General features: G+C 44.9%; 1 protein-coding gene across 1 annotated transcript in view; it reads left to right on the forward strand.

Annotated features, from left to right (window-relative positions):
• The first annotated feature begins 12,535 nt into the window (after window positions 1-12,535).
• Window positions 12,536-25,424, forward strand: part of MILR1 (mast cell immunoglobulin like receptor 1) — a 150,585-nt gene continuing 137,696 nt past the window's right edge. The window contains exons 1-2 of the mRNA XM_063963200.1: window positions 12,536-12,590; window positions 12,750-13,028. Of these exons, the coding sequence (XP_063819270.1) occupies window positions 12,536-12,590; window positions 12,750-13,028 (334 nt within the window). The remainder of the gene's footprint in view (window positions 12,591-12,749; window positions 13,029-25,424) is intronic.

Here is a 25,424-nt window from a genome sequence, read left to right on the forward strand (position 1 = left end):
TGTGCGTCCTATGTATGATTTTCCACATGAGCATTCAAATAAACAAATTGCTGGTGTGACATGTTAGGAAGTCTTTTATTTTGAATTTGTGTCAGCAGCCGTGGTCTGGCTGCGGGGAGACGTGCATCCCGGCCACTGCCTGGGAGGCGGGACGCTGCGTCTCTTCCTGCAGCAGAGCCTGCTGGCCCCTGCCCGACGCCTGGCAACAGGCAGACGCCGGGCGTAATGCTCCCTGGTCCCCGCCTGGCGCCTAGCAACAGACTGATGCTAGGTGCCATCGGTCTCCTAGCAACGGGAACACCGGAGGCAGACGGCGTTCCCTGTTACCTGACTCTCACCCAATATGTGCAGCTAGACAGCTGCACTGAATTATTATCATCCCAAGCACATTCCTGATTGGTGCTGCATGATATAAATCCTTTTCCTGGGCACTCCCAATCTGCTGGTGATAGTTCCTGCTACATGTGAGAACCTGTCAGCCCTGTGAACTCCTGAGATTCTGATACACTGTCAAGAACTAGCCCTCAGGTTTTGTGTGGAAATTCCACACAGGCTCTTGCCTTTACATTTCATTATTGTTACCACCTTGTGCATTGTTGCATTTATATTTGGCTAAGTTGCTTATATCATCCTGTGCATTGTGTCATTTACATATCATTAGCATTCAGTATTGTACCACCCTATCCATTGTTGCATTTCATATTCTTTGAGTGTTTATTATATCACCCTGTGCATTGTTGCACCTGCAAACAATTTGTTTATAATCCCTGTATTGGGCAGGGTTGTCGAGGTTGTGTCCAGTGACGTCTCACTGTACTGCACTTACTCTTGCCCAGCCTCCAATAGTCGCCTTGTCCTTACATAAGACCTGGCGGCATCTGAATACAGTGTGGACCTAATTCCCCCTGGAAAGGCAGCTGCTATAGGTGAAGTCTAGCATTGCAGGAGGCTAAAAGACTGCTGGGCAAGGGGTAATTGCGTGAGCGTCACCTGGTACCACCTGATAACCCAGATGACTAAGTAGTCTTCGTAACAATTTGGTGTTGTTCACAGTGACTTCTGTGTATTTGGAGGTGTCTGTGGTGACTTGTCTGCAAGGTAGACATAAACCGCACCTCTGAAAACCAATGGTCCTGATGGGATTCAATATTTTTTGTGGAAGGGCACTCCATACAAGTTTGTTTTTTAAGGTTGGTGCTTTACGATAAATAAACAGGTTTTTCGGGAATGATGTTCTTTATGGTGGTGTCTTTACAAAGTAGGTACCAGTGCTTACAGATTACTGATTACTTATGGATTACTGTTTGTTATGAGAATTGTAACCCATAATAAACGATCACTGTGTTCTGGTATCCGTAGTTCTGTTTTTTTGTTTTTTGATTATGAATCAATGTCGATCTGTGTTCATAATTTCTTCTTCCGTCTTTTCAAGGGTATTGAGATTATAGTCTTTTTTGATAAATTCACTTTTCATTGTAGTAATATGTGAAATACATATGTCAACCTCACTACAATTTCTTCGGACTCTAATAAACTGGATCTTTGGAACACCATTGAGCCAATTTGCATGGTTTTCACTGTCTTTGCAAATGTAATTATTGGAGTCCGTGGGTTTGTTGTAGGTTTTGGTGTGAAGCTTATTGTCCTTAATGTATAAAGAGAGGTTGAGAAAATTAACTTCAGTGTTACTCTTATCAAAGGTGAGTTGAATATTTCTGTCATTGATGCTTAGATCATTGCAGAAGGGGTCTAAAGCATCTGAATTTTCATTCCAAAAGAACAAACCATCGTCAATATATAAAGATTCCAACTGATTAAGGTGGTGCCCCAAGCTACGTTGGTGTAGATATCTGCGGTATAGATAATCTGCTTTTCCCAATATGACATGAATAGGTTAGAGAAGCTTGGGGCAAAACAAGTCCCCATCCGGGGGGCGTTGCCTGGACGCTGAGCTGTGAGGACGTGCAGCTTCGGAGCTCCCACACAGAGGGCATAAATTTGCATTTCCCCGCTGCTCCCTCAGCGCCCATTGCCGCCCTGAGGTCTCCTCAAGGTGCAGGACAGCTCGCGGGACGGTCCTGAGTATCCAGGTGGCTCCCTGCTCCCTCCGGCCACCGCGGCCTTCACCCCGGTCTGGAGCCGGGACCTTGAGTTTGACGATGACCCAGCCGTGAGCTCCAGGACCGGAACGCAGCCACGGCGGGACCCCCAGAGCGGCCCGTGGACCCCTGTCTCCTCCACAAGATGCTGCTGGATGGCCCCAGACCTCCTGGGCTCTACTAGACGGTGGGGAATCTCCTCTACCTCATCTGGACATTCAGGTATCTGCTGCAAATTCTTGGAGGGGCTCTCTGGCGGTGGCCATTTTCCCAGCTCCATTACATGGCTGCTTCTCCCCTCACTGACCCAATGCATATCATCACACGCTGGGAACATTTACTTAACTCCAGCTCTCTCTGCCTGGGTTTTTGCTGCTCCGGCCTCCTGCCACTGCTGTGCTGTGCCATATCAGACGCTGCTAGGGCCCCCTGGCATAATAGTACAGTTTGGGGGCTCCATTTATTTTTTCTCTGCTGCATCATAATCCACTGCCCTGGAGCACCATCTCCTGGCCATTACATCCTGTTACACCTGAGATATGCTTCAGTCTCCTATGATTCCACTAATTAGGGGAATGCTCTGCTAAACCTCAATGGGTGCTACCCTGGGGGCCTCGTGTTTGTTCTTTTTCTATGCAATATAATGGAACTCTGACTCACAACGCTATTGCTCAGTTCTGATTTGTAGCTATTCCTCATTTCCGGGACTGTCGTACATCATGCCTAGGTCCAAAAAATCTGCACACCCTGCGGATCTTACTACTTTTTATTTCTAAAATGAAGCCTAGCTCTTCTAAACCGGCACCTGCCTCCCAATCTGCCCCTATTTCGGAATCTGAGGAAGAATCGCCTGTGCTAGATTCCTCCATGAAAGACTGCATTTCCTCCATTCTCAATGAGATGAAGTTGTTGAAACAGGCTTTCCACTTGGAGATCCACAAAGTCATCTCTGGTCTCAAGGATGAGATCTCCAATCTTGGTGCTCGCACTAATTACGTCGAACAGAAAATTTATGAAGTAATCAATTTCCAGCAAGAGATGGAACACTCTGTCCATGTTATGCAGGAAGATATCTATCTCCTCCAGGACCAACAGGAGGATACAGATAATCACGCAAGACGTAATAATCTGCATATTAAATATATCCCTGAGTCCGTGGAACCTGCCCAACTGGAAGATTTCCTTGTCCACTTTTCCAACATCTCCTGCCGTGCCACTACTTCAAGACCAAAGACAGAATTCTGGCTGCTGCTCGAAACAAAGACTCGTGCCTGTTTGAAACACATAAGTTGCTGGTGTTTCAGGACTTATCTTCTATTACTTTTAAAAGACATTTCGATTTGAAGGATAATACCCAAATTCACAGGGAAAATCAAATTCATTCTAGGTGGGGTTATACCTTCGCCCCGATAGTACAGCTTGATGGGAAAAGGCTGCTGGCACGATCCAAGGAAGAGGCCCACCAGCTTCTTTTGAAACTCAACCTATCTCCCCCGGCACCTGACGCGCCTTCCCCCCCGCAAGCTGTAATGGGTCTCCAACGCCCCCCAGGCTCTCCTCTACCGCAGAGAGCACCTAGACGCCTTTGGTCGACAGTCCTGGCTAAAACCTCTTCCAGACGTAACCCTCCATGAACTTCTCTCCGCAGATGGTTTGCTGGGTTACTGTATCTTGCTATTTAATATGGTGATTTATATCTTAGAGGTTGTATATTCCCTTTTGCTGAGCATTTCTGATTAAGCTTATGTTTATATCATTAACATAGTTCTGATATGGTTTATTGTTGTCAAATGTTACCGCAACCCCCCAGGGTCACCCTGTTGGTTCTACTATATGTTCATTGGTGTGCGACGCCACACCCTCCGCTAAGCCATGATGGCCGGTTTTGAGCATAAGGGAGATTTTCTCTCCCTCAATACCCCATATGGGTGCTCAAACATGCGGACCCGTACGGTGAGTACAATGGGTCTTTGGCTTGGTTTGCTGTTACATTTTTTCCTTTTGCATTGTTATTTCTTTCTCTTTTCTCTTTTTCCTACTACCTATTCCTTTTCTCACTTTTGTTTCTTCAGGGGACCAACCGTGTGCCTTCAGAGGTACTCTAGCTATGCTCTTGTATATATTGTTATGTCGGATACCGTAATAACCTATAATGTAAAGGGTCTAAATAGTCCCCAAAAGAGGACTAAATCTTTTCCTGAAACAGGTTGGGGGAGATCTGGTGTTCCTACAGGAGACACATTTTAGAGGTACTTCACATCTCGAATTACATTCTAGACGTCACCCAGTGGTTATACATGCATGTTACCATACTCAGAAGAAACTTGGTATCGCCATATTGATCCCCGCCCACTTACACTTGGAGTCGGAAAAAATCATTAGAGACAAAAGGGGTAGATTCCTTATCATCGTGGGCAAACTTCATAATGTTCCCATTACTTTGATCAACGTCTATGCCCCTAATGTTAATCAGGCCGCCTTTTTCGCCTATTTAAACTCTAAGATTGCCCAGTATAGGAAAGGTGATATTTTAATGGCAGGGGATTTTAATAATATACTTCACCACAGTCTAGATCGCTCCCATTCCCTACCTCCTTCTCAGTCCCATACTAGTAACCGTAATTCTAGAGCTCTGTTGTCATTACTTAAAATCACCTGTTATTCGACTCCTGGAGAGTTTTCGAACCCTTAGTTAAAGATTATACATTTTTTTCCCTGGTACATAGTCTTTACACGAGAATCAATATGATTATGATTGGGAGAGATTTAGCCTCTACGATCCAAAAATGTCTTACACACCCAATAACGTGGTCTGACCATGCTCCTGTATCTTTGATTCTTTCCGGTTTGTCCCGCACTCTTTCCCCCCTTCTTGGTCCCTCAATGATGCTCTTCTCCAATGTACTGATGTCCTGCCACAAATCACACAGGTACTGACTGATTATTTTAGCTTGAATCAGACCCCTGGAATGTCTGATATGAACTTGTGGGAGGCGCATAAAGTGGTCCTTAGGGGCCACTTTATTCAGGTCGCTGCTAGACTTACTAAACAGCACTCCCAAAAGATTTTGGAATTAGCCGACCAACTCCTTCGTCTAGAAGAAATTCATAGGTTGTCCCTGAGCCCAGCTGACCTAGATCAGCTGCTTAAAGTAAGGGGAGAACTCAATATGTTACTATCTCATAAGACGGAACAATGCCTTAGACGCCTTAATCAGATTTATTATGAAAAAGGGTATAAGGCAGATAAAATCCTCGCCAGGAAGCTGAGAGCTCAGATTTCATCAAAAAATATCTTATCAATTTGAACAAAGCAAGGGGTACTGACTCACGATCCTGATCGCATTCTTAGTGAATTTGAGGATTTTTATAAATCATTATATAATGCTGATGCTGTCTCCTCACCCTCTACGAGATTCGCAGAGGGGATTGAATCCCTTTTAGATAAATGTAATTTACTGTCATTAAGTGGTTCGGTGGTATCTCAGTTGGGCTCGGAGATAACTATTGAAGAATTAGATAATGCCCTTAAGATTCAGAAACCGGGCAAGGCCCCTGGGCCTGACGGTATGTCTATTATGTATTTTAAGAAATTCAAGGGGATTCTTCTGCCCCCCCCCCCCTTTGTAGACTTTTTAATGGATCTCTTAAGGGTGAACCTTTGTCTCCCCACACACTGGAGGCTTGAATTGTCTTCATTCATAAACCTGGGAAGAACCCCAACTCGTGTTCTAGCTATCGTCCGATTTCCTTGTTAAACAATGATATTAAACTTTTCGCCAAAATTTTAGCCCTGAGGTTAAACTCGGTTCTCCCACAATTGATACATGCGGACCAGGTGGGCTTCATCCCAGGCCGACAATACCCAAAGAACTATTAACTTAGTTCATTCAGTTAACAAAGCTAGATTGCCTTCTATCCTTCTCTTGCTGGATGCAGAGAATGCTTTTGAAAAAATTTTATGGTCTTTTATGTCTGCTACGTTTCGTAGCTTCGGCCTGGGAGGAAGCCTACTCCAGAGTATCCAGGCTCTCTACTCCAACCCTTCGGTTACAGTTCGGGTAAATGATAAAGATTCTCATCTATTTCAGATTAACAATGGAACTCGACAGGGGTGCCCCTGTCACCATTAATTTTTGCTATGGCTATCGAGTCTCTGGCATGTATGGTTAGGGCTAACCCTGATATAAAAGGTATTTTAGTTAATGATGTGGAGTTTAAATTATCATTGTTTGCGGATGATGTTCTGTTGAATCTCTCCTCTCCCCATATATCTATTCCTAATTTGTTTCACACTCTATCATCATACTCTTTTACTCCGGTTACCGCATTAACTATGCTAAATCAGAAGCCCTCCCCATGCATCTTAGTGGGGATACCAGATCTCTCCTGGCCGTTAATTTTAATTTCTCATGGCGCTCCAAGAAAATTAAATACTTGGGCGTGTTTATTACGAATTCCTATGGGTCCTTGTACTCCAAAAATTTCCCAACTCTTTTCAATTGTATTGAGTCCGATTTAAGAGCATGGCGTGGTTTGGACGTATAGTCTCAGTAAAAATGAACACCTTGCCCAGGCTTTTATATCTGATTCAAACAATTCCGGTGCGCATCCCCGCAAAGGCTTTGTGTCGAATGCAGAAACTTTTACTGAAATTCATTTGGTCTAATAAACCCCCTAGAATTAAGACCTCCACTTTAATAAGGGACCCAGTTGCTGGGGGCAGAGGTCTACCGGATATCCGAAATACTATCATGCAACTCACTTGAGCCAGGCACTCACCTGGTTTTCTCAAGCCCCCCACTTGTCCTGGATACAAATCGAACTCCTGTTAGCCAACACCTCCACTTTGGTGTCCCTACTTACACCTCTTAAACCTAATCAGGCGGCGCGAACGTGCGCTCCTACTACAAAACTCACCTGTTCCCTGTGGTTTTCCTGCATTCGGCACTATAGACTCTCCACATTCCCGTCTCCTATCACCTCTCTGTGGGATAACCCGGACGTTCCTCCTGGCTCCACTTTACGATCACACTCGTGGTTTCATTTGAACCTGCGGCCGGGACTTGTCTTCGATTTTATTGAAGGCAATTCCTGGCATTCTTTAGACTCTTTAAGTGACAAGTATGGTATCCCCCAGCCTGTACTGTATGAATATCTACAACTACACTATTTTCTAAGTTTTCTTCCAAAATCTAAGGTTATCTGCCAACTTACCCCTTTTGAACGACTCTGTATTTATTCTCCTATACAACAAGGTATTATCTCTATACTTTACGGTCTATTACACTCATTGAAATCGGCTGATACCCTACCCCATGAAAGTAAATGGGAGCAGGACTTGGGCCCTCTACCTAGGGAAGACTCTTGGGAAATCATAAGACAAAATGTCGCTCAGTCCTCGATTTCTTCTCTGGTTAAGTTCTTATAAAGTATACACCAGGTGGTATCTAGTACCAGCGACAATTCATAGGATTTTAACTGGGTCATCCCCATTGTGCTGGTGAGAATGTGGTCAAATTGGAGATATCAAACACATCTGGTGGTCCTGCCCCAAAATCCGCCCTTTCTGGGATTAAGTTGAGAATCTTATTGGTTCTATCCTCTGATCCCAGGTGACCTTGGACGGCTTTGCTGGGCCTTCCTCTGTCTGATATCAGTAGTATTGCTAATAAACTTGTACTTCAAATTCTTCATGCCGCCAGATGTGTGATAGCTAAATGTTGGAAAAAGTCCATTTGTGCTGTTGATGTACTTCTTTTTATGTATCCCACGGGATATCTTGTACGTTATTTTGATATGTTTTGTATCATCATTTCCTTTTTGTCTGTATTGGCTTACTCGTCATTTTTCCGATAAAAATATTGCTTTAAAAAAAAAGACAAGTCCCCATCACTGTTCACTTTTTTTGCAGGTAATACTTGCCTTAAAAGAAAAGAAGTTGTTACTTAACATGAACTTGATGGCTTCCAATTTAGTTTCCTTTCTTCCGTGTATACTTCTTGGTCTAAGTACCATGACACTGCTTCTAAGCCTTTTTGATGCTCGATAATGGTATACAAAGATGAAACGTCGGCTATAACCAGGAACATTTCCAAGTTCCATTCCATTTCTTCCAGCTTTCTCAGAGTCTCACCGATATTTTTCAGATAGGCCAGATTTTTAACAACTATTGGTTACAGTTCATGGTCAATAATGCGCTGACTGGTTTGATGTTAAGCTTCCTGTCCCTGCGATGATAGGTCTACCAGGAGGAGATGAAAGACTTTTGAGTATTTTTGGCAATACATTGCAATACATAGTTGGAGTGATTGAGTCTCCTATGTTCAAAAATAAATTTTCCTCTTATGAAGTAACTCCTTTCTCTAGATGAGTTTGAATTAATTTTTGAAAGTTACTTTTAATTCGTGTGGACGGATCATTCTTTCCCCTAATGTGAGCTGGATAGAAATGTGATGTCTTCTTGAAGGCTGAATTGGTTTAAGTTGGTGAGTTAGGTGCATTGGTTAATGGATTCGGTAAATGGGTGTAGAGTTTTCTTCTTTATCTCAAAGAATTTCTGAAGTGAAATCTTCTGAATAAATTTGAGTACATCGACAAACTCATCGGTTGTTGCCGTAGGTGCAAATTTTAAGCCTTTCTTAAAGACTTGTTCCTCGATGAGCATAAGTAGTCCAGAGCTTAACTTGTACACAGTTTGTTTTTCTGTTTCGTTCAATCTTATTTGTGTTTCTGTTTTTGGACTGTATGAGGGTGAGTTGTGTTTGCTTTTGGTAAACCATTTTATTCCTCCCCGTTTTCTTAGTTTCTTCTTGATTTTCTTCTTGTTGTTTAGGGTGTCATCCCTGTTATTGCACTCTGTTATTGCTGATGGTGAGATCTCCTCCTTTCTTCTCGAAAAGGGTGCTCACCTGATCTTCTCAAATGGTGGTTGATGTGTTGATCGCAGATTGATTCTTTCTCATTGTTTTTTGTGTATGTGGTGCCCTCGTTCTTCTCCCATAATTTTTATAGTGATTTCTGTAGTCATCTTGTTGTGTAAAATTATGGCTTACTGGCGAGTATCTCCTCCTCTCCCGGTTTATATAATCTTTCCTATATGTAATCTGTTGGTGCCTTTCACCTTCTCTGTAGTTAGACCGGATTTGATTATGATCTCTCTCTGAAGTGGGCTCCTGTGGATATGGGTTGTATTTGAACCTCTGTTGGTATCTTGTTCTTGATGTTGAGGTGATTCTCACTGGATTTTTAGTTGTAAGTAAGACCTATTCTCATGTTGCGCGGGTCTCCTTTGTCATCTGTCATTATAAGGGGGTTGTTTATCCCCCTTATTTTGGGTGTTTTTAGAGTGGCGTGTCTTTCTTGATTGGATAATGCCGAACTTATAGAAATCGAAATCTTGTTGGAGTTTCTTTTGTTTTTTCTTTATGAGTTCCTTTGTGTTCCGGTCAACCTTCCTAACAATCTCTTTCTCTAGGCTGTCAAATAGTGGAAGTTTGTCAAATGGAGTTATTAACGTCTGTAATATACACTGCTCAAAAAAATAAAGGGAACACTTAAACAACACATCCTAGATCTGACTGAATGAAATATTCTTATTAAATACTTTGTTCTTTACATAGTTGAATGTGCTGACAAAATCACACAAAAATTATCAATGGAAATCAAATGTTTTAACCCATGGAGGTCTGGATTTGGAGTCACACTCAAAATTAAAGTGGAAAAACACACTACAGGCTGATCCAACTTTGATGTAAGGTCCTTAAAACAAGTCAAAATGAGGCTCAGTAGTGTGTGTGGCCTCCACGTGCCTGTATGACCTCCCTACAACGCCTGGACATGCTCCTGATGAGGTGGCGGATGGTCTCCTGAGGGATCTCCTCCCAGACCTGGGCTAAAGCATCCGCCAACTCCTGGACAGTCTGTGGTGCAACGTGGCGTTGGTGGATGGAGCGAGACATAATGTCCCAGATGTGCTCAATTGGATTCAGGTCTGGGGAACGGGCGGGCCAGTCCATAGCATCAATGCCTTCATCTTGCAGGAACTGCTGACACACTCCAGCCACATGAGGTCTAGTATTGACTTGCATTAGGAGGAACCCAGGGCCAACCGCACCAGCATATGGTCTCACAAGGGGTCTGAGGATCTCATCTCGGTACCTAATGGCAGTCAGGCTACCTCTGGCGAGCACATGGAGGGCTGTGTGGCCCCCCAAAGAAATGCCACCCCACACCATTGCTGACCCACTGCCAAACCGGTCATGCTGGAGGATGTTGCAGGCAGCAGAATGTTCTCCTTGGCATCTCCAGACTCTGTCACGTCTGTCACATGTGCTCAGTGAGAACCTGCTTTCATCTGTGAAGAGCACAGGGCGCCAGTGGCGAATTTGCCAATCTTGGTGTTCTCTGGCAAATGCCAAACGTCCTGCACGGTGTTGGGCTGTAAGCACAACCCCCACCTGTGGACGTCGGGCCCTCATACCACCCTCATGGAGTCTGTTTCTGATCATTTGAGTAGACACATGCACATCTGTGGCTTGCTGAAGGGCATTTTGCAGGGCTCTGGCAGTGCTCCTCCTTGAACAAAGGCGTAGGTAGCGGTCCTGCTGCTGGGTTGTTGCCCTCCTACGGCCTCCTCCACGTCTCCTGATGTACTGGCCTGTCTCCTGGTAGCGCCTCCATGCTCTGGACACTACGCTGACAGACACAGCAAACCTTCTTGCCACAGCTCGCATTGATGTGCCATCCTGGATGAGCTGCACTACCTGAGCCACTTGTGTGGGTTGTAGACTCCGTCTCATGCTACCACTAGAGTGAAAGCACCGCCAGCTTTCAAAAGTGACCAAAACATCAGCCAGAAGGCATAGGAGCTGAGAAGTGGTCTGTGGTCACCACCTGCAGAACAACTCCTTTATTGGGGGTGTCTTGCTAATTGCTTATAATTTCCACCTGTTGTCTATTCCATTTGCACAACAGTATGTGAAATTGATTGTCAATCAGTGTTGCTTCCTAAGTGGACAGTTTGATTTCTCAGAAGTGTGCTTGACTTGGAGTTACATTGTGTTGTTTAAGTGTTCCCTTTATTTTTTTGAGCAGTGTATATATTCTTTCTTTCACTTCCTTTATTTTTTTTTCCTTTCTTTTATTATGAGTTCTATTAGTCTCATTGAACAAGAATCAGGTATGTTGGACCATTCATTAGTGAATTCTACAGAAGCATCATCAAAAGAAAGTTGTTTATCCATTTGTAGATCCTTAGGTATAACCTGTTCAGCAGTATTTTTTTCTAGTGTGGCAATTTCCAACCACAATTTGCTATCTTTAATAAACCAATCTCCCAGTCTGTGCATAGCTGTTTCAAGGTTATCATCTGTCATGTCGATTTCTTCTTTATTAAATTTGATGTTAAATGCTTCTTTGATATCTTCATTCCATTTTGTAAAATGGTGCCACATGGTGGAGCTGATGAGTCTCTCCAAAGGGATATAAAGCCAGAATTTGTAGGAGGTTTTGAGGACTCAGAAAAGCGCTAATGAGATGCTCACAAGCTGCCTGGAGTTTACACAATCGGGATTCCTTAGAATCTCCCCAGATAGCAGATACATTTATGGGTGGTAAGTGCAACAACCGGGCGCTGATCTCAATGTGGAAACATGAAATAAGTAAGACAATGACATATGTATAAATCAATCTTTGGTAAGTAAGGAAGTTAGCTTAATATAAATGGCATAACTGACCATTATACGTTTTGGTAAAAAAAAAAGCAATTTAATAAATACATCAAGCATGTGTAACATAAAATATTACCTGCCTGCAGCTGCCGTCACTACCAAGCGACTTCCTTCAGCAGGGCCGTTTCTATTGGAGGACTGCGACGTTCACCCACAGTAGTTATGCCACTGGCAATGCCCTCTTCAACGCTCCCCCATTCCCCCTCAGCCTAAACCTAACTGTCCCCTCCTGTAGCCTAACCCTAACCCTTACTGTTTGAAGTTTTCGACATTTTGACCCATTGAGATCCCACTGCTGGTATTATGAGCGTCAGGATTTTGACTGTCGAGGCCTTTTACACTTGTATTTGACCCACCGGGAGATCCTTTAATGGTAATGCTTCCAAATCTCATATCAATCTGGTTCACTATTTAGACCATTTGCTTTAAAACTGTCATGAGGATCTTAGATGAGAAATATTGATTTGGAGAACTCTTATGAGCTATGTGTCTTGTGCATAGATGATCGGAATAATATGAAATATGGTCTTATTAGTGGAGCTATTAATAACTACTCCTAGCTCACCACCATCAAACGGAATACATATGATATCCCGGCAGATGGATGCCGGCTGTCACTATACCGACAGCAGTATCCCGTCTGCCGGAAACCCTTGCAGGCTCGCCACGCATCGAGCCTGGTTCTATTCCCACTCAGTTGGTAGCATGGACACACCAACCGAGTGGAAATACCCACCATTTGTCTGGATTACGAGCGTTGGTATTTCATCGGCTGTCGGGATTCCAGCGTCAGTCTCCTGAACGCCGGGGTCCCAATATTCGGTATATTGACTGCACCACCATCAAACAGAGGGTCAAGGAAGTGAAGGATATTATGCAAAAGAGGTTGATGTTATTATATCATTATAATCTATTTCAGAAAGTTTACCAAACCCAGAACTGCAAGCTGCATCCAACAGCACTGAAATTGGAAACACAGAGACCATTACCTGCTTCTCCAGAAACGGATCTCTGCCCATTAATTACACCTTGTTCCACAATGAAAGAAGTAAAGGAACAGTGACTGTGTCCAAGAAGACAGGGGCCACATTCAACATCACCATCTATAATGAGACAAGTCTCGGATCTTATAAATGCAAAGCAAACTACGGTGTTCCAAACAGTACATACAGTAAAGAGTTTACATTTACACTGCAAAGTAAGTAATCATTAATACTGCATAGTATGAGCTACTGACACAGTTATACCGCTTTTATACCAACAAAGTGGGTCGCAGCCGGGAGCCCTGACACGGGAGCAACCCGGCTGCGACCCGCGTCAGCCCCCATTTAGACCGGAGTCACCAACCCGGCATATTGCCAGGTTGGTGATGTTGCCGGTGACATGACGGGGCAGTGCTTGGAGATCACATGATCTCCAAGTGCCGCCCACACATAGAGTGTAAACGGGAAGCCAGTTTACACTGCACAGTTTGCTGGGTTGAACATGTGTTCAACCCCGCAAACTTCCCGAGTTGGAATACCGGGTCACTCGACCCGGACTATTCCAACTCGACCCTTTTACACCAGCCAGCAACACGGGTTATGCACGTTCATGTGCAATAACCCGTGTTACTAGCTGGCGGTGTAAAAGGGGTGTAACTAAAATGTACACCTAACAAAAGGATGGTGCAAATAAGAGTCGATATTGAATGTTGTTTTTTTTTAAATAGCACAACTAAATGATTATTTCTTGATCTCTGCTTAATTCATAAGTAAAAAAAACAAAAAAAAACACATTTTCTGTACATAGAAGTTCCACAGACTGAGTGATAGCTTATAAAGTTTTACAGTAAAATGTTGTAATATTTATATATTTTAAAGCTGCATGTTGCCTTTAGTAACCAATAGGGGCAAATACTGAGAGGCTATTGATTTTAATCAATTGTTTCTTATTTGTTGCTTAATAATACAATGGAAGTCATCTTAGCCAGACTGGGGCAAAGTATTTCTATAGCTTTTGTGGCATTACAAATTCAGGTGCACATTTCCAGCAAGAGCAATGGTACCACAGGATTCAAACTAAGGACGTTTGCCAGCAGTGCGGGAACATGTAATATGATCAGAGCCGGCCCTAACCAATATGATGCCCTAGGCAAGATTTTGGCTGGTGCCCCCTAGCACCACTGCTGGTTCTGCCTCTGACCTTGCACTTCTTTCCCAGAACCATCACCCCTCAGCCATAGCAGTCCTTATTTTGGTGTTTGTACCCCCTATATTTTAAATAGGAACAGTTTGCACATTTGGCGCACAGCACAAAAAGGGGTGTATTTTTGCTGGCAAGGGGCATGGCCACACAATAGTAACCCCAATTCCAAATACGCCACACAGTACTGCACTTTATTCACATTTGATCATGCGATAGTTTTCATAATTCATATTACATCTCACAGTAGTATCACTTTACCTTATAAACGTTACTCCTCACAGTAGAGCCCCTTACTCACATTACATTACACTGAATTGCTCCTTATTCACATTACACTATACCCTATTGCTCTTTATTCACATTAGACGACAGAGTAGTGCCCTTTCTATACGCAACACCACATAGAAGAGAACCTTAAACACATAATTCCACACAGCAATGCCCCTAACACATATGAGACACATTATTAATGTCCTTCTAAACATAATGTGCTTACACATTATGACAACCTTTATTAATGCCATTTTACACATAATGTCCCTTACACATATGCCGCACATTATTAATGCCCTAATACACATAATGACACATATAGTGCCCCCTACACATTTGCTGCACATTGTTAGTGCCCCTATACACATAATGACACATACAGTAGTACCCTGTTACACAAACAGTATGCCACACATTATTAATGCCCTTATACACATAATGACACACATAGTGCCCCTTATACATATGTTGCACATTATTAATGCATTTTTACAAGACACACATAATGCTCCTTACACATATTCCGAACACTACTGCACAACCAACCCACTCACATGCACACAGCACTCACACTGCCACTAACACTGTGACCTCTGCCTCTGCTTGGATACAGATGTGTCCTCATAAATCTTGCCTCAGTGCTAACGTCGGGCAAATTTTTGAATGAAAATGCATCTTATTTGCATTGTCATGTGGCTAGTATGCACAAGCAGCTTCTGCTGATTAAAATGATATACAGCATGCCTATATACTGTGTGAGACTGTGGCTGTATCTGCATATGAAATGCTACACACAGAATATAGGCATGCCGCATATCATTTTAATCAGCAGAAGCTGCTGATGCCCCTAGGCATACCAAATGCCCTAGGCAATTGCCTAGTTTGCCTATAGCTATGGCCGGCTCTGAATATGATGGTAAATTTAGATCCTTCTTCACATTATGGGCCTTGAGTAATAGCTTGTGAGATGCAAACACATGCACAATTCTGGCTAGTTAGCCCATATTTTTAAAGCAGCAACAATTTAAAAGACAAAACCTACCTGATTTTTCCTTTTAAATTATTGTCACTTAAAAAATATGGACTACATCACTGGAGCCGCATTATTACATAACGCCCGATATTTCACAATATTTCTACTACCACAAAAAGACAAGTGTTGGATTCCACACAAGATTCTTCTCCGAGAGCCTATCAACCATAAAACAGGATTTTAATACCTACCGGTAAATCCTTTTCTCCTAGTCCGTAGAGGATGCTGGGGTCCTCTTCAGTACCATGGGGTATAGACGGTTCCGCAGGAGCCATGTGCACTTTAAGACTTCTCAAGGGTGTGAACTGGCTCCTCCCTCTATGCCCCTCCTCCAGACCTCAGTATAGGAACTGTGCCCAGGGAGACGGACATTTCAAGGAAAGGATTTACTTTTAAACTAAAGGTGAGATTCATACCAGCTCACACCTCAACCATGCCGCACAACATGGCATTCAACTTAACACATGCCAACGGGCATGAACAATTGCAGCAACATGCTGAAAATAATCGTAACACAATACTCGTGTAACAACAAACTAACAACTGCAGGTAAAGTACGCACTGGGTCGGGTGCCCAGCATCCTCTACGGACTAGGGGGGTAATTCCAAGTTGATCGCAGCAGGATTTTTGTTAGCAATTGGGTAAAACCATGTGCACTGCAGGGGAGGCAGATATAACATGTGCAGAGAGAGTTAGATTTGGGTGGGGTGTGTTCAATCTGCAATCTAATTTGCAGTGTAAAAATAAAGCAGCCAGTATTTACCCTGCACAGAAATAAAATAACCCACCCAAATCTAACTCTTTCTGCATATGTTATATCTGCCTCCCCTGCAGTGCACATGGTTTTGCCCAATTGCTATCAAAAATCCTGCTGCGATCAACTTGGAATTACCCCCTAGGAGAAAAGGATTTACCGGTAGGTATTAAAATCTTGTTTTCTCATACGTCCTAGAGGATGCTGGGGTTCACTTCAGTACCATGGGGTTATACCAAAGCTCCAGTACGGGCGGGAGAGTGCGGATGACCCTGCAGCACCGATTGACCAAACTTGAGGTCCTCATCGGCCAAGGTGTCAAACTTGTAAAACTTTGCAAACGTGTTTGCCCCTGACCAAGTAGCTGCTCGGCAAATTTGTAATGCCGAGACCCCCTTGGCAGCCGCCCAGGACGAGCCCACCTTTCTAGTAGAATGGGCATATACCGACTTCGGTATCTGCTATCCTGCCGTGGAATGAGCGTGCTGAATCGTACCTCTGATCCAGCGCGCAATGGTCTGCTTAGAATCAGGACACCCAATCTTGTTGGGAGCATACAGGACAAACAGAGCCTCTGTTTTCCGTATCCGAGCTGTTCTTGCGACATAAATTTTCAAAGTTCTAACCACATCAAGAAACTTTGATGCAGTGAAGGTGTCAGTAGCCACTGGCACCACAATAGGTTGGTTTATATGAAAAGACGAAACCACCTTTGGAAGAAATTGTTGGCGAGTTCTCAACTCTGCCCTGTCTTCATGGAAGACCAGATAAGGGCTCTTGTGAGACAAGGCCCCTAATTCAGACATCCGCCTTGCGGATGCCAAGGCCAAAATCATTACCACTTTCCAAGTGACAAACTTCAATTCTATCTCCTACAAAGGTTCAAACCAATCTGATTGAAGGAACTGCATCACCACATTAAGGTCCCAAGGTGCCACCGGAGGCACAAATGGAGGTTGGATGTGCAGCACCCATTTCACGAACGTCTGAACTTCTGGAAGGGAGGCCAATTGTTTTTGAAAGAAAACTGGCAAAGGCCGAAATCTGGACCTTGATTGAACCCAATCTTAAGCCCGCATCCACACCTGCCTGTAGAAAATGGAGAAAACGTCCCAAACTGAAACTCTTCCGTAGGAGCCTTCTTGGATTCACACCAAGACACATATTTTCTCCAAATACAGTGGTAATGTTTTGACGTTACTCCTTTCCTGGCCTGAACAAGAGTGAGAATGACTTCCTTGGGAATCCCCTTTCGGGCTAGGATCCAGCGCTGAACAGCCATCCCGTCAAATGTAGCCGCGGTAAGTCTTGATATATGAATGGCCCCTGCTGTAGCAGGTCCTCGCGAGGAGGAAGAGGCCGAGGATCTTCCATGAGTAACTCCTGAAGATTTGGATTCCAAGCCCTCCTTGGCCAGTCTGGGGCAATGAGGATTGCTCGAACCCTTGTTCTTCTTATTATTTTGAGAACTTTTGGTATTAGCGGAAGAGGAGGGAAGACATATACCGACCAAAACACCCACTGGGTCACCAGTACATCCACTGCTACTGCTTGAGGGTCTCTCAACCTGGAACAATATCTCTGAAGCTTCTTGTTTAGACGAGATGCCATCATGTCTACTTGAGGAACTCTCCAAAGACTTGTCACCTCTGCGAAGACTTCTTGGTGGAGGCCCCACTCTCCTGGGTGGAGATCGTGTCTGCTGAGGAAGTCTGCTTCCCAGTTGTCCACTCCCGGAATGAAAATTGCTGACAGAGTTCTTACATGTCTTTCTGCCCAGAGGAGAATCCTTGTCACCTCTGCCATTGCTGTTCTGCTTTTCGTTCCGCCTTGCCTGTTTATGTACACTACTGCTGTTACATTGTCCGACTGGATCTGCACGGGATGATCTTGAAGAAGATATACCGCTTGTAGAAGGCTGTTGTAAATGGCTCTCAATTCCAGAACGTTTATGTGAAGGCAGGCTTCCTGACTTGGCCATTTTCCTTGGAAGCTTTCCCCTTGTGTGACAGCTCCCCAGCCTCGGAGACTTGCATCTGTGGTTACCAGGACCCAGTCCTGAATCTCAAACCTGCGTCCCTCTAATAGGTGAGAACTGTGTAGCCACCACAGGAGCGAAATCCCGGCTTTGGGGGACAAGATTATTTTCCGGTGCATGTGTAGGTGGGAACCGGACCACTTGTCCAACAGGTCCCACTGGAATACTCTGGCATAAAATCGGCCAAACTGTATGGCCTCGTAGGCCACTACCATTTTCCCCAACAACCAAATGCATTGGTGTATCGACACTCTCGTCGGTTTCAAAACTTGTTTGACCATTTTCTGGATCTCCAGAGCTTTTTCCACTGGAAGAAATACCCACTGAACTTCTGTGTCCAGTATCATACCCAGAAAAGACAATCTTGTTGTTGGTTCCAACTGCGACTTTGGAAAATTCAAAATCCAACCGTGTTGTTGGAGCACTGACAGGGAGAGTGCAATGTTCTGCACCAACCGTTCCTTGGCTCTCGCTTTTATCAGGATATCGTCCAGGTAAGGAATTATATGGACTCCTTGTTGTCGAAGGAGGACCATTATCTCTGCCATCACCTTGGTGAACACCCTCGGTGCCGTGGAGAGTCCGAACGGCAATGTCTGGTACTGGTAATGGCAATCCTGTATCGCAAACCTCTGGTAAGCCTGATGTGGAGGATAAATGGGAACATGTAAGTAGGCATCTTTTATGTCTACTGACACCATGACATCTCCTTCCTCCAGACTGGAAATCACTGCCCTCAGAGATTCCATCTTGAACTTGGACCTTTTCAGGTAGAGATTCAGAGATTTTAGGTTCAGAATTGGTCTGACCGAGCCATCCGGCTTCGGAACTACGAAGAGGCTTGAAAAAAAACCTCCTCCCTGCTGTGACAAGGGTACCAGGACAATGATTTGATCCTGACATAATTTTTGAATTGCAGCCTTTACTACTTCTCTGTCTGGAAGAGAAGCTGGCAAGGTCGATTTGAAAAATCGGCATGGGGGGACGTCTTGAAACTCCAGCTGGTATCCCTGGGACACTATTTGCAAAACCCATGGGTCCAGGCCAGATTGAGCCCAGATCTGACAGAAAAGTTTCAGACGTGCTCCCACCCGAGCGAACTCCCGCAAGGGAGCCCCAGCGTCATGCTGCAGATTTGGCAGAAGCAGGGGTGGACTTCTGCTCCTGCGATCCGGGAGACGCTGCAGACTTTTTTCCTCGTCCTCTCCCTCTACCTGCAAAGAAGGGGGAACCTTTGGCCTTTTTGTATTTGTTGGGCCGAAAGGCCTGCATCTGAGAGTGATGTGTCTTTTTTGTCGGTGCTGGAGCATAAGGCAAGAATGTCGACTTACCTGCGGTAGCCGCAGAGACCAAGGCATCCAGCCCATCTCCAAACATGGCCTCACTTTATACTGGAGAGCCTCCATATTTCTTTTGGAATCTGCGTCAGCATTCCACTGGCGAATCCACAACGCCCTCCGAGCCGAGACTGCCATGGTAGCGGCTTTTGAACCGAAAAGCCCAATATCCTTCATGGCCTCTAGCATGTATGCAGCAGCGTCTTTAATATGACCTAACTTTAGGAGTATCTCGTCTCTATCTATCATGTTAATTTCAGATGACAAGTTATCTGACCACTTTTCGATAGCACTACTCACCCACGCGCAAGCAATGATAGGCCTGAGCAGTGTACCATTGGCCACATAAATAGATTTAAATGTAGTCTTCAACTTGCGGTCTGCCGGCTCCTTTAGTGAAGCCGTCCCAGGTGCAGGGAGAATCACCTTTTTTGTAACCGTGACAGGGCACTGTCTAAAACTGGGAGTGACTCCCACATTTTCCTGTCCTCTGCCGGGTGTCAGCATCCGGAGTCTTACCGGTACGCTGGGGCCGCGGGGCTGGCTTCTTAGGTGGCATGCGGGCAGCTGCGGAGGTGGGCTGCTGCACCGGGTCCGAGGGCAGCAGTTGCGGTGGTGAGGGGGTCCGCTCGTGGCGGCGGGACGCCGCTGCAGCGGGTCACTCTTGCTGAGCCGTTGCTAGGAGACCAGGGGCAGTGAGTTGTGTGGCTATGCAGAAAGGTCTGCATTACTGGGCGCCGCCATGTTGGAGACCAAGTTTGAGGCATAGTTCTTGTTTCCTGTTTCTTCCAGCCAGTTCAGGGGAAGTTCTCCCTATAAAAGGGAGCTGGTTTAGGACAGGGACACCAGTGCTTCAAGTTACAACCCTGCTGTAGGTGCTTTAGCCTGTGCTCCCAGGATTCTTGCCGTATTCTGGTTACTTCTGACCCTGCTTGGCCGGTTCTCTGTTGCTGCTGCAGCCCTGCCGTTCCTAGCCTGCTGCTGCCTATGGAAGAGCACCTGGAAAACCCGGTCCAGTAAGACTCTTTGGGCACGGTCGGTCCCGGGTCTTCTGTATCGTCTTTCTAGCCACACTCCACAGATCTTCATCTCCAGCCACGTCTTTAACCACCATCCACAGTTCCGCAGTTCATAATCTACAGCCTCGTCTTTCAAGCCACAGTCCTTTGTCTCCAGCCACGTCTCTAACCACTATTCACAGTTCCGCAGTTCAATATTCCCAACCTTGTCTTTCAAGCCACAATCCGCAGTTCTTTGTCTACAACTACGTCTTTAAGTCATCGTTCACCAGCCACAGTTCTCTACCTCAGCCCTGTCCATAAGAACTACAATCCACTGACTCTTAGCTCTGCCTACGTTCTTCATTGCCCCTTGTCCCATGAGAAGGAACTATATCCGACCCCCTCCTCTCGTTCATCCACAGCCAGCTACCTCCTTGGGCAAGTCTCAGCTGCCGGATCCTCAAACCTCGCTGGTCGTGACAGTGGGAAAGGATAAGCAACCTGAATCCTTTTGGGAATCTGAAATTTATTTTCAGGCTTTGCCCAAATTCCCTCAAAGAGAGTATTTAGCTCGTAAGAAGGAGGGAAAGTTACATTAATTTTCTTTTCTTTATAAAAATAAGCCTTCTCCTGAGGTACAGGAGGGGCTTCCGTAACCTCCAAAACCTCCCTTATAGCAACAATCATGTGTTGAATGCTTTTTGCCAATTTAGGATCTATTCCCCTGGAATCACTAGTGTCGACACAGGAATTAGAGTCCGTCTTGGAATCAGTTTGTACTATTTGTGCAAATGGTCTCTTATGTGACCCAGAGGGGTCTCCTATGGACGAAAAGGCAGAACTATGAAAAATCACATCTTCCACTGATTTTCTCCAGTTTTCTGCATGAGACTCAGACTTATCCAATCTCTTACTGATATGATTCACATTATCACGTAATTCTTTCACCCATTCAGGCTCGTGGTGTGCCGGTAGCGCCACCACATTACAACTCTGTGTCCCTAAAATGGCTCCCTCAGTGGAAGAGCTCCCTGCCTCAGACATGTCACACACATGCACAACCACACCACAGACACTCTGGGACTTATAGGGGACAGACCCACAGTAAAGTCTGTCAGAAGGACACAGATAGGATTTGCCAGTTCACAACCCTGCGCCAGTAATAAAATGTCTGTGTAACACAAAATGCCCACAGACCTGCAGCGCTTTTATAATCACACAATATATTATATATGTATATATAAATATATATATATATATATAGCACCAAATTTCACTGTGCCCCCCTGTTTAGCACCCCGATACTTAGTTCAGCAGTGGAGAGGACCAGCGTTCTTCTCTGCAGCCTGGAGGGAGAGAAAATGGTGCTGAGCAGTGTGCTGGCTGACTGAGGAGGAAGCCCCGCCCCCGTAATGGCGCGTTTCTCCTCAGATTTTTCTGAACTAATATTTACACTGGCGGGGGTAGGACTGTGCCTCAGCATCTTATGCCCCTTATTTTTGCCAGTTTTAGTAGGTTTCATGCTGCCCAGGGCGCCCCCCCGCGCCCTGCACCCTGCAGTGCCTGTGTGTGATGGGTAGCATGGCGCGCAGCGTTCCCGCCCGCTGCGTGGTACCTTTCAGCCGTCACGATGTCTGAAGATCCTTTTCTTCTTACACTCACCTGTCTTCTGACTTCTGGCTCTGTAAGGGGGTGACGGCGGGCTGTGGGAGTGAGCACATAGCCGCAGCTAGCGTTTAGTACCCTTCAGGAGCTAATGGTATCCTGTCAGCCAGAAGCAGAGCCATGAAACTATTCAAGAAGTTCGTTCCTACTTCTGCCCCCTAAGTCCCACGAAGCAGGGAGACTGTTGCCAGCAGTCCTCCCTGAAAATAAAAAACCTAACATAAGTCTTTCAGAGAAACTCAGTAGAGCTCCCCTGGAGTGCATCCAGTCTGCATGGGCACATTTTCTAAACTGAGGTCTGGAGGTAGGGGCATAGAGGGAGGAGCCAGTTCACACCCTTGAAAAGTCTTAAAGTGCCCATGGCTCCTGTGGAACCGTCTATACCCCATGGTACTGAAGTGGACCCCAGCATCCTCTAGGACGTATGAGAAATATACTGAGAGGCAGCGGGAGGTATTTTTAATTCAATAGCCACTAATTTGGGAGACAGTTACACGTTGATGGTGCTTCCTAGAGTCAGATATGAAAATATCCAAGTAAGAGAAAAAGAAGACACTTTTTAATACTTATTGCTTTACAAAAATAATGCAGAAGGCAACTGGATCATTAAAAAGGTGTATATTCTATGTAATTCAGACCACACGTATTACTCATTAGTAATGCTTAGGTGTAGTACAGTATGTGTCTGTTGCATAGGTATGTTACCTAGCTGAGACTCATACCTATAATTTGTGGGTAACCAATTTGGTATTCCCATACAGAAATGGATCTCCCCAAAATACTCTGTTACTATAGATTCCCTTCTGGGATATCTATATCAGTGCATAATATCTCTGTAGTTAATTCCCTTGGATATTATTTTCATTCACCTGAGGTGTGATCATTCAAAAAATTCCTTTATAAATTTCATCATTATGGCCATGAAATGTGATATTATTACATACTACATTTTAATCATAATCGAATAAATGACTGATCTTGCACATCTATAACATCAACAGTCATGATAAAAAAAAGCCCATCAACAAAACTTTGTTTTACTTATTACCTTCTAGGTAATTGTTGATAATAGTACACATTTATAAACAATACATATACAATATTCAGCACCAGTCAACTTAAAACATTGCAGATGCAGCCTCTGAATTGTGCACGGATATTCTTTTCAAGGCAGACAGTTACACCAGCTCTTGTGAGGCTAAGAAGAAGCCAGGAACATCCAAAACGCTCCCGGTTCCCTAACCTATTCTAATGTCTGGGACACATTAATATTACATGAGCCTATAATATCTAAGCAGAGCCGGCCCTAGGCATAGGCAAATGCCTAGGGCATTTTGCATGCCTAGGGGCACAAGCAGCTTCTGCTGATTAAAATTATATGCAGCATGCCTATATTCTGTGTGTGACTGCGCCTGTATCTGCATATAGTGTATTACTGGAAATCACTGTAATATACAGTAGCATTCGGTATGCAGATACAGCCACAGTTGCACACAGAATATAGGCATGCCACATATCATTTTAATCAGTAGAAGCTGCGTGTGCATACTAGTCACATTGTAATGCAAATAATACGCATTTTCGTCAAAAAAAGGTGCCCGACGTTAGCATACAGTAGCTGGACAGGAGCTTCCAGCTGACTCACGCCAGGCATCTTCTGCTTTATGGTATATTAAGGCACGATGTAGGAGGACACATCTGCATCCAAGCAGAGGCAGAGGTCACAGTGTTAGCGGTCATGTGAGTGCTGTGTGTGGGTAGTTTGGTTGTGCAATAGTGTTCGGCATATGTGTAAGGGACATTGTGTGTGTCAGGTATAAATGCATTAATAATGTGCCGCATATGTGTAAGGCACATTATGTTTATAATAAGAATTTACTTACCGATAATTCTATTTCTCATAGTCCGTAGTGGATGCTGGGGACTCCGTAAGGACCATGGGGAATAGCGGCTCCGCAGGAGACTGGGCACATCTAAAGAAAGCTTTAGGACGATCTGGTGTGCACTGGCTCCTCCCCCTATGACCCTCCTCCAAGCCTCAGTTAGGATACTGTGCCCGGACGAGCGTACACAATAAGGAAGGATTTTAAATCCCGGGTAAGACTCATACCAGCCACACCAATCACACCGTATAACCTGTGATCTGAACCCAGTTAACAGCATGATAACAGAGGAGCCTCTGAAAGATGGCTCACAACAATAATAATAACCCGATTTTTGTAACAATAACTATGTACAAGTATTGCAGACAATCCGCACTTGGGATGGGCGCCCAGCATCCACTACGGACTATGAGAAATAGAATTATCGGTAAGTAAATTCTTATTTTCTCTAACGTCCTAAGTGGATGCTGGGGACTCCGTAAGGACCATGGGGATTATACCAAAGCTCCCAAACGGGCGGGAGAGTGCGGATGACTCTGCAGCACCAAATGAGAGAACTCCAGGTCCTCCTCAGCCAGGATATCAATTTTGTAGAATTTTACAAACGTATTTGCTCCTGACCAAGTAGCTGCTCGGCAAATTTGTAAAGCCGAGACCCCTCGGGCAGCCGCCCAAGATGAGCCCACCTCCCTTGTGGAGTGGGCATTTACAGATTTTTGGCTGTGGCAGGCCTGCCACAGAATGTGCAAGCTGAATTGTACTACAAATCCAACGAGCAATAGTCTGCTTAGAAGCAGGAGCACCCAGCTTGTTGGGTGCACACAGGATAAACAGCGAGTCAGATTTCCTGACTCCAGCCGTCCTGGAAACATATATTTTCAGGGCACTGACAACGTCTAGCAACTTGGAGGCCTCCAAGTCCCTAGTAGCTGCAGGCACCACCAATAGGTTGGTTCAGGTGAGACGCTGAAACCACCTTGGGGAGAAACTGAGGACGAGTCCTCAATTCCGCCCTGTCCGAATGGAAAATCAGATAAGGGCTTTTTCAGGATAAAGCCGCCAATTCTGACACGCGCCTGGCCCAGGCCAGGGCCAACAGCATGACCACTTTCCATGTGAGATATTTTAACTCCACAGATTTAAGTGGTTCAAACCAATGTGACTTTTGGAACCCAAAACTACATTGAGATCCCAAAGTGCCACTGGAGGCACAAAAGGAGGCTGTATATGCAGTACCCCTTGTCACAACTGAGGGCCTGAGCTGACGGAAGGCAGCCTCAGTTGTAGGGGCTGAGGTGTACCGGAACCTGGGAGGTTGTATCAGACCCCTGGACATGTAAGTAACATGAAGAGAAACCGCCCGAAGGCGTGACCACGACAACTTGAGTAAAAGTCAATGATATTTATTTACGACAAACTCCA

Source organism: Pseudophryne corroboree, chromosome 3, assembly GCF_028390025.1.
Source record: "Pseudophryne corroboree isolate aPseCor3 chromosome 3, aPseCor3.hap2, whole genome shotgun sequence".
Lineage (NCBI taxonomy): Eukaryota > Metazoa > Chordata > Amphibia > Anura > Myobatrachidae > Pseudophryne > Pseudophryne corroboree.